This window comes from Mastigoproctus giganteus, chromosome 8, assembly GCF_048544385.1.
Source record: "Mastigoproctus giganteus isolate SK-2022 chromosome 8, ASM4854438v1, whole genome shotgun sequence".
NCBI lineage: Eukaryota > Metazoa > Arthropoda > Arachnida > Uropygi > Thelyphonidae > Mastigoproctus > Mastigoproctus giganteus.
Genome location: NC_143582.1, coordinates 190982635 through 190996452, shown reverse-complemented (window position 1 = coordinate 190996452; position 13818 = coordinate 190982635). Strand labels below are relative to the sequence as shown.

At 35.0% G+C, this 13818-nt stretch overlaps 1 protein-coding gene across 1 annotated transcript in view; it reads left to right on the top strand.

The window, feature by feature from the left end:
* LOC150082106 (PGAP2-interacting protein-like) overlaps positions 1-13818 on the top strand; it is a 66866-nt gene that overhangs the window by 40018 nt on the left and 13030 nt on the right. The window contains exons 8-10 of the mRNA XM_090380431.1: positions 2698-2833; positions 3009-3073; positions 12822-12963. Coding sequence (XP_090236557.1) covers positions 2698-2833; positions 3009-3073; positions 12822-12963 — 343 coding nt within the window. The remainder of the gene's footprint in view (positions 1-2697; positions 2834-3008; positions 3074-12821; positions 12964-13818) is intronic.

Sequence of the window (13818 nt, the reverse complement as noted above, 5' to 3'; positions counted from 1 at the left end):
TTATTCCCTTGTATAAGGCAATGGTCAGGCCACACCTAGAGTACTGTATACAGGTCTGGAGGCCTCATTTCAAGAAGGATGTAGGGATGCTGGAACGAGTACAGAGAAGGGCAACAAGATTGGTGAATGGAATAAAGGGGTGCTCTTACGAAGAAAGGCTTAAGTTTTGCAAATTACAGTGTCTGGAGACTAGGCACCAACGAGGTGATCTGATTGAGGTGTATAAAGCCTTGAATGGTTTGAGCATGCTCAATGCTGATGGGATTCTTCCTCATGCTCAGAAAAATCACCTGAGAGGGCATAAATTCAAATTGAGGAAAGACAGATGTAGGATAGACGTGAGGAAATTTGCCTTTAGCCAGCGGGTGGTTGGTTGGTGGAACAGACTTCCATCCCTTGTCGTGGAAGTTGATAGCCTAAATAAGTTTAAAGCTCAGCTGGACAGGTATTTCGAACGAACAGTGGGGTGAAGTGGAAGTGGTTATTTTTTATTTATTTATTTTTATTTTATTTTATTTTATTTATTTTATTTTTTTTTTTTTGGCTGATGCTGCATAAGCTTGCTTTCTTGCATCAAATGCCTCTACTAATGCTAATGCTGTGAATGTTCACCTGCCTGCCAATAGGTTGAACACTACTAAGATCTGTTTGTAACCAGATAGAAGTTTTAAATGATCAAGTAATCCTTTTTTAACCAATTCACTATGGCCAGTAGTATACTTGTTCAAGAGTATATGTCATCTTTGAATCTGCACTATATAATGGAAAATGTGTGGTCTGTTATCTGAATACCACATGCAGTTGCCATAACAATCAAATTTTACTCATCTTGCCATGTGGCTGTTCGGAAGTGTAAACAGAAATTTGTTTTTCATCATGATGTAGTAGAAAATAATGACAGGTATTTTAACATGACATGTACAGTAAACTCTTGCTTTAACAGACCTTAATTTAAAGGACTTTTAGAAATAACAGTGTCCACTGAACCAGGCTTTTTCCACATGGGACCCAGTGATGTAACTGCCTCAGCCTGATGGTATTTACTATCAGTTAAAACATTTTCACAATAGAGCAGAGCAGGAAGACAGGATTTTCCTGTCTGTCAGCAACCTCCAAAACTTTCCTTGTTCTTTCAAAAAATAACAGTCTCAGTTCCAGTCTTAATCCATTTCCACCAACAGTCTTTGATATTCTACTTACGCAATATTGGTGCTGCCTAATGTGGCACCAGTAGGCAAATCCAAATTAGCACCCCTTCCCTTCCTTCCCTATCACAAGATTCACAAGAATAAAGGCTCAACACAGGGCCCCTATTCTTGCGTGCCTTTCAGCAGTGCCTTCCTTGCTTACTGCTTAGCGCTGGCCCAGTCTATAGTTATTGGTAGGGAGTCATCTGAACCTCCAGCAAGGATAGTTGAGAGCTTTGAATAAGCTTTATTCAGAATTTTCAATGTCAGTATATGACAAAAAAAATTTCGAGCCTTTCTACTTTATACAATAAGGGCAGTAAAATACAGTATTACAACATGTAATGCTTTTTTATTTCATATTATAGCACTTTTTCATAATTCTCTGGCAGCTTCAGCAGCTGTATATATTTGAGTTTAGCAGACAGGCCTTACTTCCATGGAGTCAGTGAAGCCAAGTTTTATTGCATGCATTTCAAGGAATAATCATAAATGTAAATCCTGTGATCAACTTAATCAATGAATATTTTTACAGTAGACAGTCACTTTTTAATACAGGATAGATTATATTCATTAATGTCCTGTATTATTTATTTATTTGTTATGTTGCATTCTTTGATAACAGCACAACATACAGTTGTACTTCTTTCTCTGACTCTGGCTCTTATAAATGAGTACCTCTCCTCTCTGACTCTCTTTATTGGGTTGACTCTTTTGCCACATTTATAAGAAATTGGTAAAGAGACACCTGAGTTTTGCTCAAAGAGGTTACTGAGTGGTTGTAATGTATAATGGGAATTTTTGCAGACTATTACAAGCACTACCTCTTAAGCTAATTTTAAGTTTCAGGTTTTAGTCAGCCATGTAGCTAGTTCATAGCAGTCAAATCCTTCTCTGTATTACACTTTTAATAATAACATTCAAAAAAACTTAGTTTTATTCAGTTTGGTTTGTATTTTAATTTTACTTGAACACTATGCCAGCATTCTCAATATGGGAATAATTCTTAAAATTTATGAATTTTGAGATTATGAAGCAATTGCAAAGGTCTGCTTTATAATTTACTGTGGATTAACCTGCTAGCAGTTGCAGGAAATTATATAAAAGTATGCATACCTGCATTTATGGGGTCATTTTTACCCTGCTCTGACCCTGATATTTAAAATATTGAACACAATCCCTGTTCAGTGGGTAAAACTGGACCCCATAGGTGCAGGGGGGTTTTATTAGAGATTCTGTGGAAAAATTTCTTAAAGCATTCTGAATAATTGCTGGTTATGAATATTATGGATTACAGTGCAAAATTTCTAAGAAAATATAGGAGCCAAAATGACCACCATAATTTTGCTATAGGAACAGTTTTGTTCTGTGAATAAATATCTTATTCTCTCCTGGAAATGTCACTCAGAATTATGATATGACAGGATATTGATTGCAAATGTTATTTGATGATTTGTTTATGAATATTCAATAGTTAACAGTTAAATTTTTTTTTTTTATATTCATAAAGGTGCCGATGTTATTGCCCTCCTTGAAAGTGATGCTTCGAAACCCTTTCTTGGAAACAATGATATTGCTATGTGGTTAGGAGAGAAGCTTAATATGCATTCTGATTTTGGACCATCCACAAGGGATCACACATGGGGGTAGGTATAACAGTAGAGAATGCTGTAAATTAGGCATAGAATTTTGTACAGATATTTAAAATAGTAAATAGACGAACTTGGCTGCAGAGAAATGTTTGTTCATGTCTATGAAATAATAATACTTTGTTTTGCATGGACATTATAATTGGACATTATAATTGTTTTTTATTTTCAGAAACCTTTTGTTATCAAAATATCCTTTTGTTAAATCAAAACATTATCTTCTTCCCTCACCACATGGTAAGTAAAGTCATTGTATGTAATTATATGTCAATGCTTGAATTTCTTTCTTCAGTGTTTTGTATAATAAAATACTAAGATTAAAGTCATAGTAATATAGAAATGAGAATTGGTGCACCATGTGGAGTAACCATTAGTTATCATCTTTAAAGTTTGTATTATTGTTCTAAGACAATTGTGCTAAAATATTTTTTTGAAAACTATTTTTGAAGGTAGAAAGATAAAGAAAACTGTGGCTTCTGTAAACAATATCTATATATAAAAGGATATTTTGGAAAATAGTGCTTTTTCACATGCACACTTTTTGCTTTCTGCAAGGTGGGAATAACTACTATTGTGTCATACTACAACAAAGTGATTGGGAGGTCTGTCTCAAAGACCATGCCTAAGGCACATCACTCTTAAGTTAAGCTGCATATACCACAGCAATGACTCATTACTTGATAGCGTTATGATATCACACAATGTTGACAGTTCAGTTGTTGTTAATTGTGCGGTATAATTTTAGAATTCTACATGTCAAGGCAACGATTCAATTTTTTTCAAAAGTTTCTTCAGTTGTTAGCAATGTTGTTAATAATAGCAGTAATAGAAAAGAGAAAGTTACTATAAGAAAGGCTGAAAAAAAAAGAAAAGTAGTATAAGGCTGAGAAAAAATGAAAAGATATTGAATAGTATGAAGCAACACTTAAAAATCCTGTTACTGAAGAAAACAAAGCGATTATAATAAGATAAAGGCTTCACAATTAAGAAAGGAAAGATAGGAAAAGATAAAAAAAAGTGGTAAAAGATGAAAATGATCAAATAGAGATTCCTGAAAATATTCAAAGTTCAGGAAATGTAATACATGACATTTTTGGAAGTATCAAAACTCCTTTGGAAGAAAAGTTTCGGTTTAGCTACAACAAATAATACTGTTTGCTGAATGAAAAAAAATTTTATCCAAAATTAAGATTCCAGGAGAACTGCAAATAGTTTATTCATCAAACCAAATAATTCCAGATAGGTGTAATGCTGAACAATACAACTCTATAACACCCAAAACACTTTATTCTCTAGAGCCTTCAGGTTTACCTCTGCATAAACTACTTTTAAAGGTAAATGCAATTGTTATGGTTTTAAGAAACTTAGACATAAAAAATGGAATTTGTTTGTTTGTTGTTGTTTGTTATTTGGTTTTTAGGAGCATTAGCAACTAAGGTCATATTGCTCCAGGAATAGGCAGTGGTCATTCCCTGACCTTTCCGCATCCTCTGTATTTGGTGGTGATGGTCTCGAACCCCGGTCTAATCAAGAAGCATGTGCTATGCACTACTGCTCCTTCCCACCTGGCTACGGAGGCACCCTAATGGAATTTGTAGTGGAAATAAGGAAGAAATGTTTGGTTTGTGAACATGTCACAGGTGTCAGAGCTGGATCGAAAGCATATATTTCATGGATTCATATGTATTCAAACAAAGGGGAATATAACTTCATATTTCAGTGAATACAGTTTCCTGTGAAATTGGCTTTTAGTAAGAAAATAAACAAAAGTCAAGGTCAAACCTTATCTAAGGTTGGTGTTGACTTAACAACACCATATTTTTCGCAGTTGTATGTCGTACAGTGAAGGCAGCTAAAAATCTTTGTATTAACGGAAAACAAATCAAAAAACAATAAAAAAAAATGTTGTTTATAATCAAATATATAAATAATGGTTTTGTTATTAGTTTGTTTTTAGATAATAAAATCTATAATATAATTTTTATATTATAGATTATTAGAAGGGGTGTGGGGGTTTCCCCCCACTAAAAAATTAAAATATAAACATGTATAATTCAGATTTGTGTGACACAAGTCAGAGGGGAGTGAAGCAACCTTCTGACTTGTTTAGTAAAAATTGTAAATACTGACTTAAGAAGATTCAAGGTGTTATTAGCTGTTAGTAAAAATTCAGTAATTTTTATTGAAATTGTTCATAATATTGTAAGAATGAGAGGCAAAGGAAAGAAAATATTAAACCAAGAAATAACTGACAAATAAATTTAAGTAAGCAAGAACAGAATTTTTGGTGTGAATTCAAGAATAAATTAATAACTGTTTCTGAGATGACTTGATAAAAAAAAAATTGAGTAAAGTACTATACCTATTAGAGGAACTGAAAAATGGTCTCAAGGAAGCTTATTAGTTATAAGAAAAACTGTAGGAATTGTAGAATCTTGAGAACAGTTAGTAATAAACTATTGGATGATGGGAACCATGAAATTAATTATACAATAATTATCTATACAATAAGGGTTTGATTGGAAAGTTTGGTGAATTACACTACTCTGCATTTTAAAAAATTCACTGATGTTTTCTCAGAAAAGGGTGTTTCTGAAGCATTTTCTAATGCTGATTTCAAAAATGCCTTCCATTTGTTTCCATCACGTTAGGTTTCTTCAAACATGAACGAAATTTTGATTTTTCACAAATTTTTATTAATTTTGGCAGAATTTGTGCACTGAAATTATAACAAAATGCTATTTTTGCCAGACTTTTATATTTAAGTATGTGTTGAAAACACTAAAAAAGCACAATGTGGTAAAAAGTCCACTAAACACTCACCTCTCATTTTAAAAACTGATCTGTGATGGGTCAAATTTTCATTTTTTTGATTTTCTTGCAGATCTTTCTACTTTATCCCTCTTCAGCATCTCGTCACCATGTCTTTTAACGTCTTGGTAAAACCTCTCACCCTGTTCTTCACTAACATTTCCTAGATTTTCCGGGAAATAGTCGATGTGGGAGTGTAAAAATTGTACACTGACACTCATGTTGCAGCCCAGCTTCTTGAAGTTTGCCAACGTATTTTCAGCTATATTCTTGTAGTTTGGATCCTTGTTGTTTTTTATGACGTCCTCAACAACAGACCGAAAGCTAATCCATGTCTATTTTTCTCTTTTATTCATAGTGCCCTCAAAATCGCAGACCCTCATCAATTTATGAACTTTTGGAAGTATTGAAACTCCTTTGGAAGAAAAGTTTCGGTTTAGCTACAACAAATAATACTGTTTGCTGAATAATACTGGGGGCCAACAAAAATACCTTGTTTTAGCTTCTCTGGGTGATCAATGAGATTTTAGTACAAAGGTAGTTGAAGCAGGCTCCTTCCCGAGGTAAAGCTTTCACAAGCTGTTTCATCAAACCCTTCATGTGCAAGGGTGGAAGGAGGACAATTTTGGGGTCTACCAGTGGTATGTGAACTATGTTCTTTAATCTAAGCAACAAACTGCCCCTCTTTGGCCAGACCTTTATATTCCAATGCTTTTTATGCTTGACTGTCCCACTCACTCAAAAAGCAAGGCAGTTTTGTGTAGGCAAATTGCTGTCCATGTAACATGCCTATCACTTTAAAGTTAGCACAGATTAACCAACCGTATTCTTCATACTTAATATTTATCAACAACTTCTTCAAGTTCCCATACAAAGAAAACACATCTCTCCCAAGGACTTCCATTGGCTTTTCTGAGTTTATTTTCATTACTGTACTTGGTCCAGAAGGAATGATATCAGTCTGAGTTTGGGAATATTAACCTGATCCCCCCTTTAGTATTAGCATTAGTAGAGGCATATGATGCAAGAAAGCAAGCTTATGCAGCATCAGCCAAAAAAACCCTCCCATTTCATACTGGGGGCCAACAACAACTGAATAATACTGGGGGCCAACAAAAATACCTTGTTTTAGCTTCTCTGGGTGATCAATGAGATTTTAGTACAAAGGTAGTTGAAGCAGGCTCCTTCCCGAGGTAAAGCTTTCACAAGCTGTTTCATCAAACCCTTCATGTGCAAGGGTGGAAGGAGGACAATTTTGGGGTCTACCAGTGGTATGTGAACTATGTTCTTTAATCTAAGCAACAAACTGCCCCTCTTTGGCCAGACCTTTATATTCCAATGCTTTTTATGCTTGACTGTCCCACTCACTCAAAAAGCAAGGCAGTTTTGTGTAGGCAAATTGCTGTCCATGTAACATGCCTATCACTTTAAAGTTAGCACAGATTAACCAACCGTATTCTTCATACTTAATATTTATCAACAACTTCTTCAAGTTCCCATACAAAGAAAACACATCTCTCCCAAGGACTTCCATTGGCTTTTCTGAGTTTATTTTCATTACTGTACTTGGTCCAGAAGGAATGATATCAGTCTGAGTTTGGGAATATTAACCTGATCCCCCCTTTAGTATTAGCATTAGTAGAGGCATATGATGCAAGAAAGCAAGCTTATGCAGCATCAGCCAAAAAAACCCTCCCATTTCACCTCTCCATTCATTCCAAATGCCTGTCCAGCTCAGCCTTAAATTTATTTAAGCTATCAACTTCCACAACAAAAGATGGAAGTCTGTTCCACCAATCAACTACCTGCTGGCTAAAGAAAAATTTCTGCACATCTATTCTACAACTGTCTTTTCTCAATTTGAATCTGTGCCCCCTCAGGTTCTTAATCTGAGCAAGAGGAAGAATCCCATCAGCATTCAGCTTGCTCAACCCATTCAAGGCTTTATACACCTCAGTCAGATCACCTCACAGGTGCCTACTCTCTCCAGGCACTGCAATTTGCAGAACTTAAGCCTTTCTTGGTAAGAGCACCCCTTTGTTCCCCCCCTCACCAATCTTGTTGCCCTTCTTTGTACTCATTCTAGCAACTCAACATCCTTTCTAAAATGAGGCCTCCAGACCTGTACACAGTACTCTAGGTGTGGCCTGACCATTGGCTTGTATAACGGGATAATCACCTCCCTGTCCCTGCTAGCAAAATTCCTATATATCATTGACAAGACTCCATGACCTGCCCTGGCAGCCTGTCTGCACTGCTCAGCAAACTTCATATTTGACTGCACAATTACCTGGGGGTAATTGTGCAGTCTCCTTAGTCCTCAAGTTTCTCACTTAAATATTATCTACTGTCACCAAGATCTACACCAGTAGCAGCCCCAGATGGTTGTTGTTGTTGTTTGGTTTTTAGGAGCATTAGCAACTAAGGCCATATTGCTGCTGGATATGCGGTGGTCATTCCCTGACCTTTCCGCATCCTCCGTATTTGGTGGTGACGGGCTCGAACCCCGGTCTAATCAAGAAGCGTGTGCTAAGCACTGCTGCTCCTTCCCACCTGGCTACGGAGGCGCCAACCCCAGATGGTGAGCTTGTGCCTGACACCTTCCAGTTGCTGCTGCAATCCTGTTTATTGCCACATAAGAGTCGGGCTATTCTGTGGCAGTGGCCAGGTATGGGCTCAGTGTTAGAGCACCATCTATTTCTAATTGCTTCAGCTTATGTATGTATACATTTTATATACATATTGTATATAAAATGTATGAATATGTATTAAAATTTTTAATGTATGTATATACACATATGTATGATAAATCATATATTGAATCCAAACTGACTTGAGAAAATTTGAAGATAAGCAGTTCTTTTTTTTTTTTTTTTTTTTTTCGTAAAAAAAAATAGGTGCCAGTACTCATTCATTGCTATCAGGAAAAATTTAAAATTAAAAGGACATGAAAAGTACAGTACTCTAAAAAAATATTTCCTGATATTGTTACTTTAGTAGTAATGTTTTTGGAATAAGAATAACAAATTAAGTATATTAACACAGAGTTTATTAAGCATAAATTTATCATTCAAGTATATAAAAAAAAAAAAAAAAAAAAAAATTAGAGCCTCCGTAGCCAGGTGGGCAAGAGCAGCAGTGCGTAGCACACGCTTCTTGATTAGACCGGGGTTCAAGCCCGTGATCACCAAATACATGCGGAAAGGTCAGGGAATGACCACTGCATATCCCCGGAGCAATATGGCCTTAGTTGCTAATGCTCCTAAAAACTAAATAACAACAATATAAAAAAATAAGTAAAATGTGCAAAAAATAAGTAAAAATTATTAAAAAAAATTTCATAATGAAGTTTTTATAGAATATTCCAAATTTTTATTGAGTTTTCATCCAACACACTATGCCAACTTCTTTTCATCTGTTTGTGTTTGTTACTGAATGATGTTTCTGCAGCAGCCATGAATCAACATATTTGCTGGATCGAAGTGTTTCACCGGTGGATCTGCAGTTTTAAAAAATAGTAGTAAAGAAATTGTTTTTGTCATCAATGAAGCTGTGGTTGGGCTGAGATCAGATTCATTTGTGAAAATCCTCATTCACATTCACTTGATGAAATTGGTATTGTACTCAGAATGTTCATCAAATGCTCTTCAATTTTTCTGAAACTGTCTTTTTGATTAGGTATTCTCATAATCTACGAATTATATCTTTCATTTAACTTGAAGCCTAATTAACAATTTTCTAACTTCATTCTCACCAAATGCCAACATTTCATGTTTAGAAGTTGAATATATACCTCCTCATTTTCCTTCTCTCGTCATTGATATTGTCACTGAAAAGACTGTTTAAGCATGGGTAATGCATCTCCATTTCTACTACCCAGATATTATGTATGCATCATTCTATTATATCTCATATTGTGAATATCTTCACGAGTTGCCTAGGTGTTGCACCACTTCGAATAAGTAATGTTTCTCTGGTAGAGAAGACTACCGTTACTTATTCTCAGATGGGCACCACCACCCAGACAGCACCATTTTGAAGCTGGTTGTCCTCATCATTGGTGGGTGGGCAAGTACCCTGTTGCAATAGTGACAACCCAGTTATGAAGTATAACTCCACAATATGAGAGATGCTTGACGGTGTGCATGGTTTAATACTGTGGAGTTATACTTCATAACTTGGTTTTCACTATTGCAACAGGGTACCTGCCCACCCACGATGATGAAGCCAACCAGCTTCGAAACGGTGCCATCTGGGTGGCGGTGCCCATCTGAGAATAAGTAATAGTAGTCTTCTCTACCAGAGAAGCGTTACTTATTTGAAGTAGTGCAATACCTAGGCAACTCGTGGAGGTATTCACAATATGAGATATAATAGAACGATCCATGCATACTATCTGGAAAATGTTTATGTCATTCGGATATTGAGCTACTGTGACCATGTAAACAGAGAGAGGAAAATTTACGGAAAAATGTGGATAATGCTCTTCCGCGAAAAGACAGATGATTATTTGTCGGGGTAAAAGAAAATCACTCTCTCCTAATTCTTTAATGGGGAGCTTACAGTTGATTGACAGCAGTGTCCAACCTACAGCCAGCACGGAAAGTGAATTAAAACAGCATTTTAAATTTTGCTAATTATCAAAAAAATCTTCTCATTAAATGTTGTGTTTAGTAATTGTGTATTGTACTTAATAAAATTTTCAAATATTTTCAATTTTAGGTGTATCATTATTTTTATTTATTCACCTTAATTCAATTTATTCATCTTAAGCAGTGATTCTTTCAGGTTGTAAATTTTCTAAAGTGAGCATTTAAAGGCAAAAGTAAAGTATTTTTTTGAAAAACATAGTCATATTTTTATAATTTTAATAAAATCTAAAAAATATATTAGTGACAAATTTTTTTATACATAAAAGTATTGGGAATTTGCATTTTTTATATATAGCCTGAAAATAAAAAACCGTAACATGAAAACAGAAACTTTTCTACGTATAACAAGATATGGAAAATGTAACGCACTAATTTTTCTCAGTGTGGCCCCCGAAAGAAATCTAACTTTGAATATGGCCCCTGTACAGGAAAAGGCTGGACACCATTGCAGTAGAAGTTGGGCCAGAGCCCATTGGGAATACCCCTTGATCTGCTCACTATTGACCAGCATGACTTATGTGGGACAGGTGGTTGGATAGGTTTTACCAGGTACTCCTAAGTTGTAGAATGGTAATCCCTTTAGCTCTCTCAATTCTTGCTTAGCAGCAGCACTAATTTCCTAAATTGCCTGAAGACCAGAAGCACGAACAGTGCGTACCCAGTTAAGTCTCTCCTAATCTGTTCGTTATACGAAAATTTTCTTCACTCAACGGAAACTATTTAAAATGTAATTTCTAAGGGGAATTCAAAAAAAAAAATTTCTATAAAAGGAGTTTGTTAAACAGAAGTCTGACTGAGTAATTTAGAATTCTAAAAATGGTTATAAAGTTTTATATAGAAAATATCTTAACAGTAGACAGTGAAAAATGCAAATTTAGATAAATAACTTTAAGCTTATTTGAATAGTAGGTAAACATGTAAAACTTTACGGAATATTACAAATTTTAAGTGTACTGCATCCAAATGTCACAAGTCACTGTTGATAAAGGTGCCGGTACACCGTACCGTTGTGTGCCATCCCAAAAAAAAGCACTGAAGATAAGTAAGTTAATGTAAAGCATCATAATTATTTTTCTCCTTTTACTCTACACATATAGGTCCTCTAACAGCCACATACATATATTTCTGGGTATATATACATTTTGCAAGATTGTTTCACGTACATTTTAAATAACAAGTCTGTTTATATATGGATCGAATTGTTTTTTTTTTTTTTTTTTTTTTTGTTAGTTGTTAGTGCATCAGCTTCTGTGGCCATAATGCACCTCCCAAAGTTTTTGCATTTTCTACTCTGATCCAAGCCCGAGGTGGGATTCGAACCCGTGACCCTTGGGTTGTCATGCAGGCACTTTACCCACTCGGCTAGTCCGGTCGGCTGGATCAAATTGTCTTAATTGTCCAGTAAGTACTTCCATCTGTTATTTCTATTTTCAGGTAATTGTAGATATTTTGTGCTGCCATTTAATATAGACACAGTTTATATTAGATGTCAGCACAAAAATAATTTTACAAGTCAGAGCAAGTGGCATCTGGACTAATACCCATTTTCTGATTTTGGATGTAAAAGCCAAAATTCTCTGAAATTAAGGTTCAGAAGCTGATGAAATTGAATCCAATGATGCATATATAGGAAATATAGAAAATAGTATTACATTGAGGAAGGAGAGAAAAAAAAGTTTCTGCTCCTTGTCTTTTCTACAGATATTTCAGTGAATTCCGTTCTTTTGATTTGGCACCACTAATTCCACCTATTTTTTTCAAAACCAGTCTAAATATATATACACAGCGCTTGCCGAATTGCGACCACCCCATCCATAATGGGCTGTGCCGCATAGCTTGCAGTATAAAAAGCCAAACAGCTTCATATGCTAGAGTAGTGGTAATTTGCATTTGGGCATGCAAAGCAAAGTGATAAATTAGCAGTTATGAGAAGTAGTAAAGCTATCACGGAGTTTCAAAAGGGAATAATAAACCAACATCAAAACAAATTTGGAATTTGTTTTGATGTTGGTTTATTAATCTCTGCTTTTTTTTTTTTTTTTTTTTTTCCTTGCAGATATACTGAAGATGTTTTGTCATTTCTTAAAGTGGGAACTCCTGCCTAAGAAATTTGAACTTATCTGCAAATTTCACTTTTTATGACTTTTTTAATCAATGTTAATCAGTATTATAATATCTTTCTGCATTTTCACTCATTTATAAACATTTAGAAAAAATACACTCCTTTATCTCTCTGAAAAGAAATATAATATAAACTAAATCTAGTCTTTATTAGAATATTTTTACCCAGACATTGATTATGCATTGTGTCAATAATAAATTAAATTAGATAGACTAAATTATTCTTTATGTGAACTATTTTCCTATGAAGCTAAATTTGTTTTAATAACAAATATTTATATTATGTATTTTTCCTTTTTTTTTTTTTTTAAATAGTTACTAGAGTTGATTGTTATCTTACATTCTTTGCAGATTTCTATTTTTTTGAGGATAATAAAGCTAATGTAATTTGTTTTATGTAGGAGAATTGGCCCCAGCAATTTCTGCAACTCTAAATATTTCTGGTAGATTTGTGGATTTTGTGGTAACTCACATGGGTAATGAGGGTGACAGGTTAGACAGGTTGCTACAAGCAGAATATTTATCCTTACTTCTGGCAAACAGGTGAGCATTTAGCCATAAGAACTCTTAATATGCAGAGTATGGTAAAAAAAAAACAACAGAACAATGCATAGAACTCATCACGTTATGCAACTTGTTTCTAATCTGCTTATAATAAATAAATCTGCAGCCATTGTCAATCCATAGGATGGAGGTCTCTTCAGCAAATCATGTTGAGGGAAATGGACTATAATCTGCTATGCTGGTCCATGTGGGCTGGCAGATCGACTCTATTTAGCAGTCAAGGTCGTGAACCTTGGTCTATTCAGAGTGTGTGCTATTTCACTGGTACTGCTGACTGTTATTGAAATATAGTGCTACAGGTAAGAGGTAAGCGTTATCCATGTACAATTGCTTCAGGCAGTTCTTCCATGGTTAAAGCTTACCTTCTGAGCTGATGTTGAAATTTAAACTTTAAAGTAACTCTTGAAATATTAAAATCCAGTTAATATATATTAACAAATGCATGTGGCCAGAATGATAATCTCCTAACAGATGAATCACTTAGAATTACATTTCATGTGTACTTCAGCCCTTGGTGATCTATTCCTGTAGCCAGATTGATGGCTACAGGAATGGATCACCAAGAACATAATAGGTATCAGTATTGCTGTGGATACCAGAGAACCTGATGGTTCCCTATTTAATTCTATCAAAAAGCATCAGCATTTTTCCTTAGGTACACAATGATGAGGTACCTAAGGAAAGCAATTCTTTCCTTAGGTACCTCATCCATCAAAATGCTAAATTTTCACTTCATCTCTCTCACACACCCTTTGCAGTTTAGTATGCAACAAGGATCATCTTTGGCATTGTTATATCCTTCTGGAGACAGCTGTGGATACATGCTACGCTCAA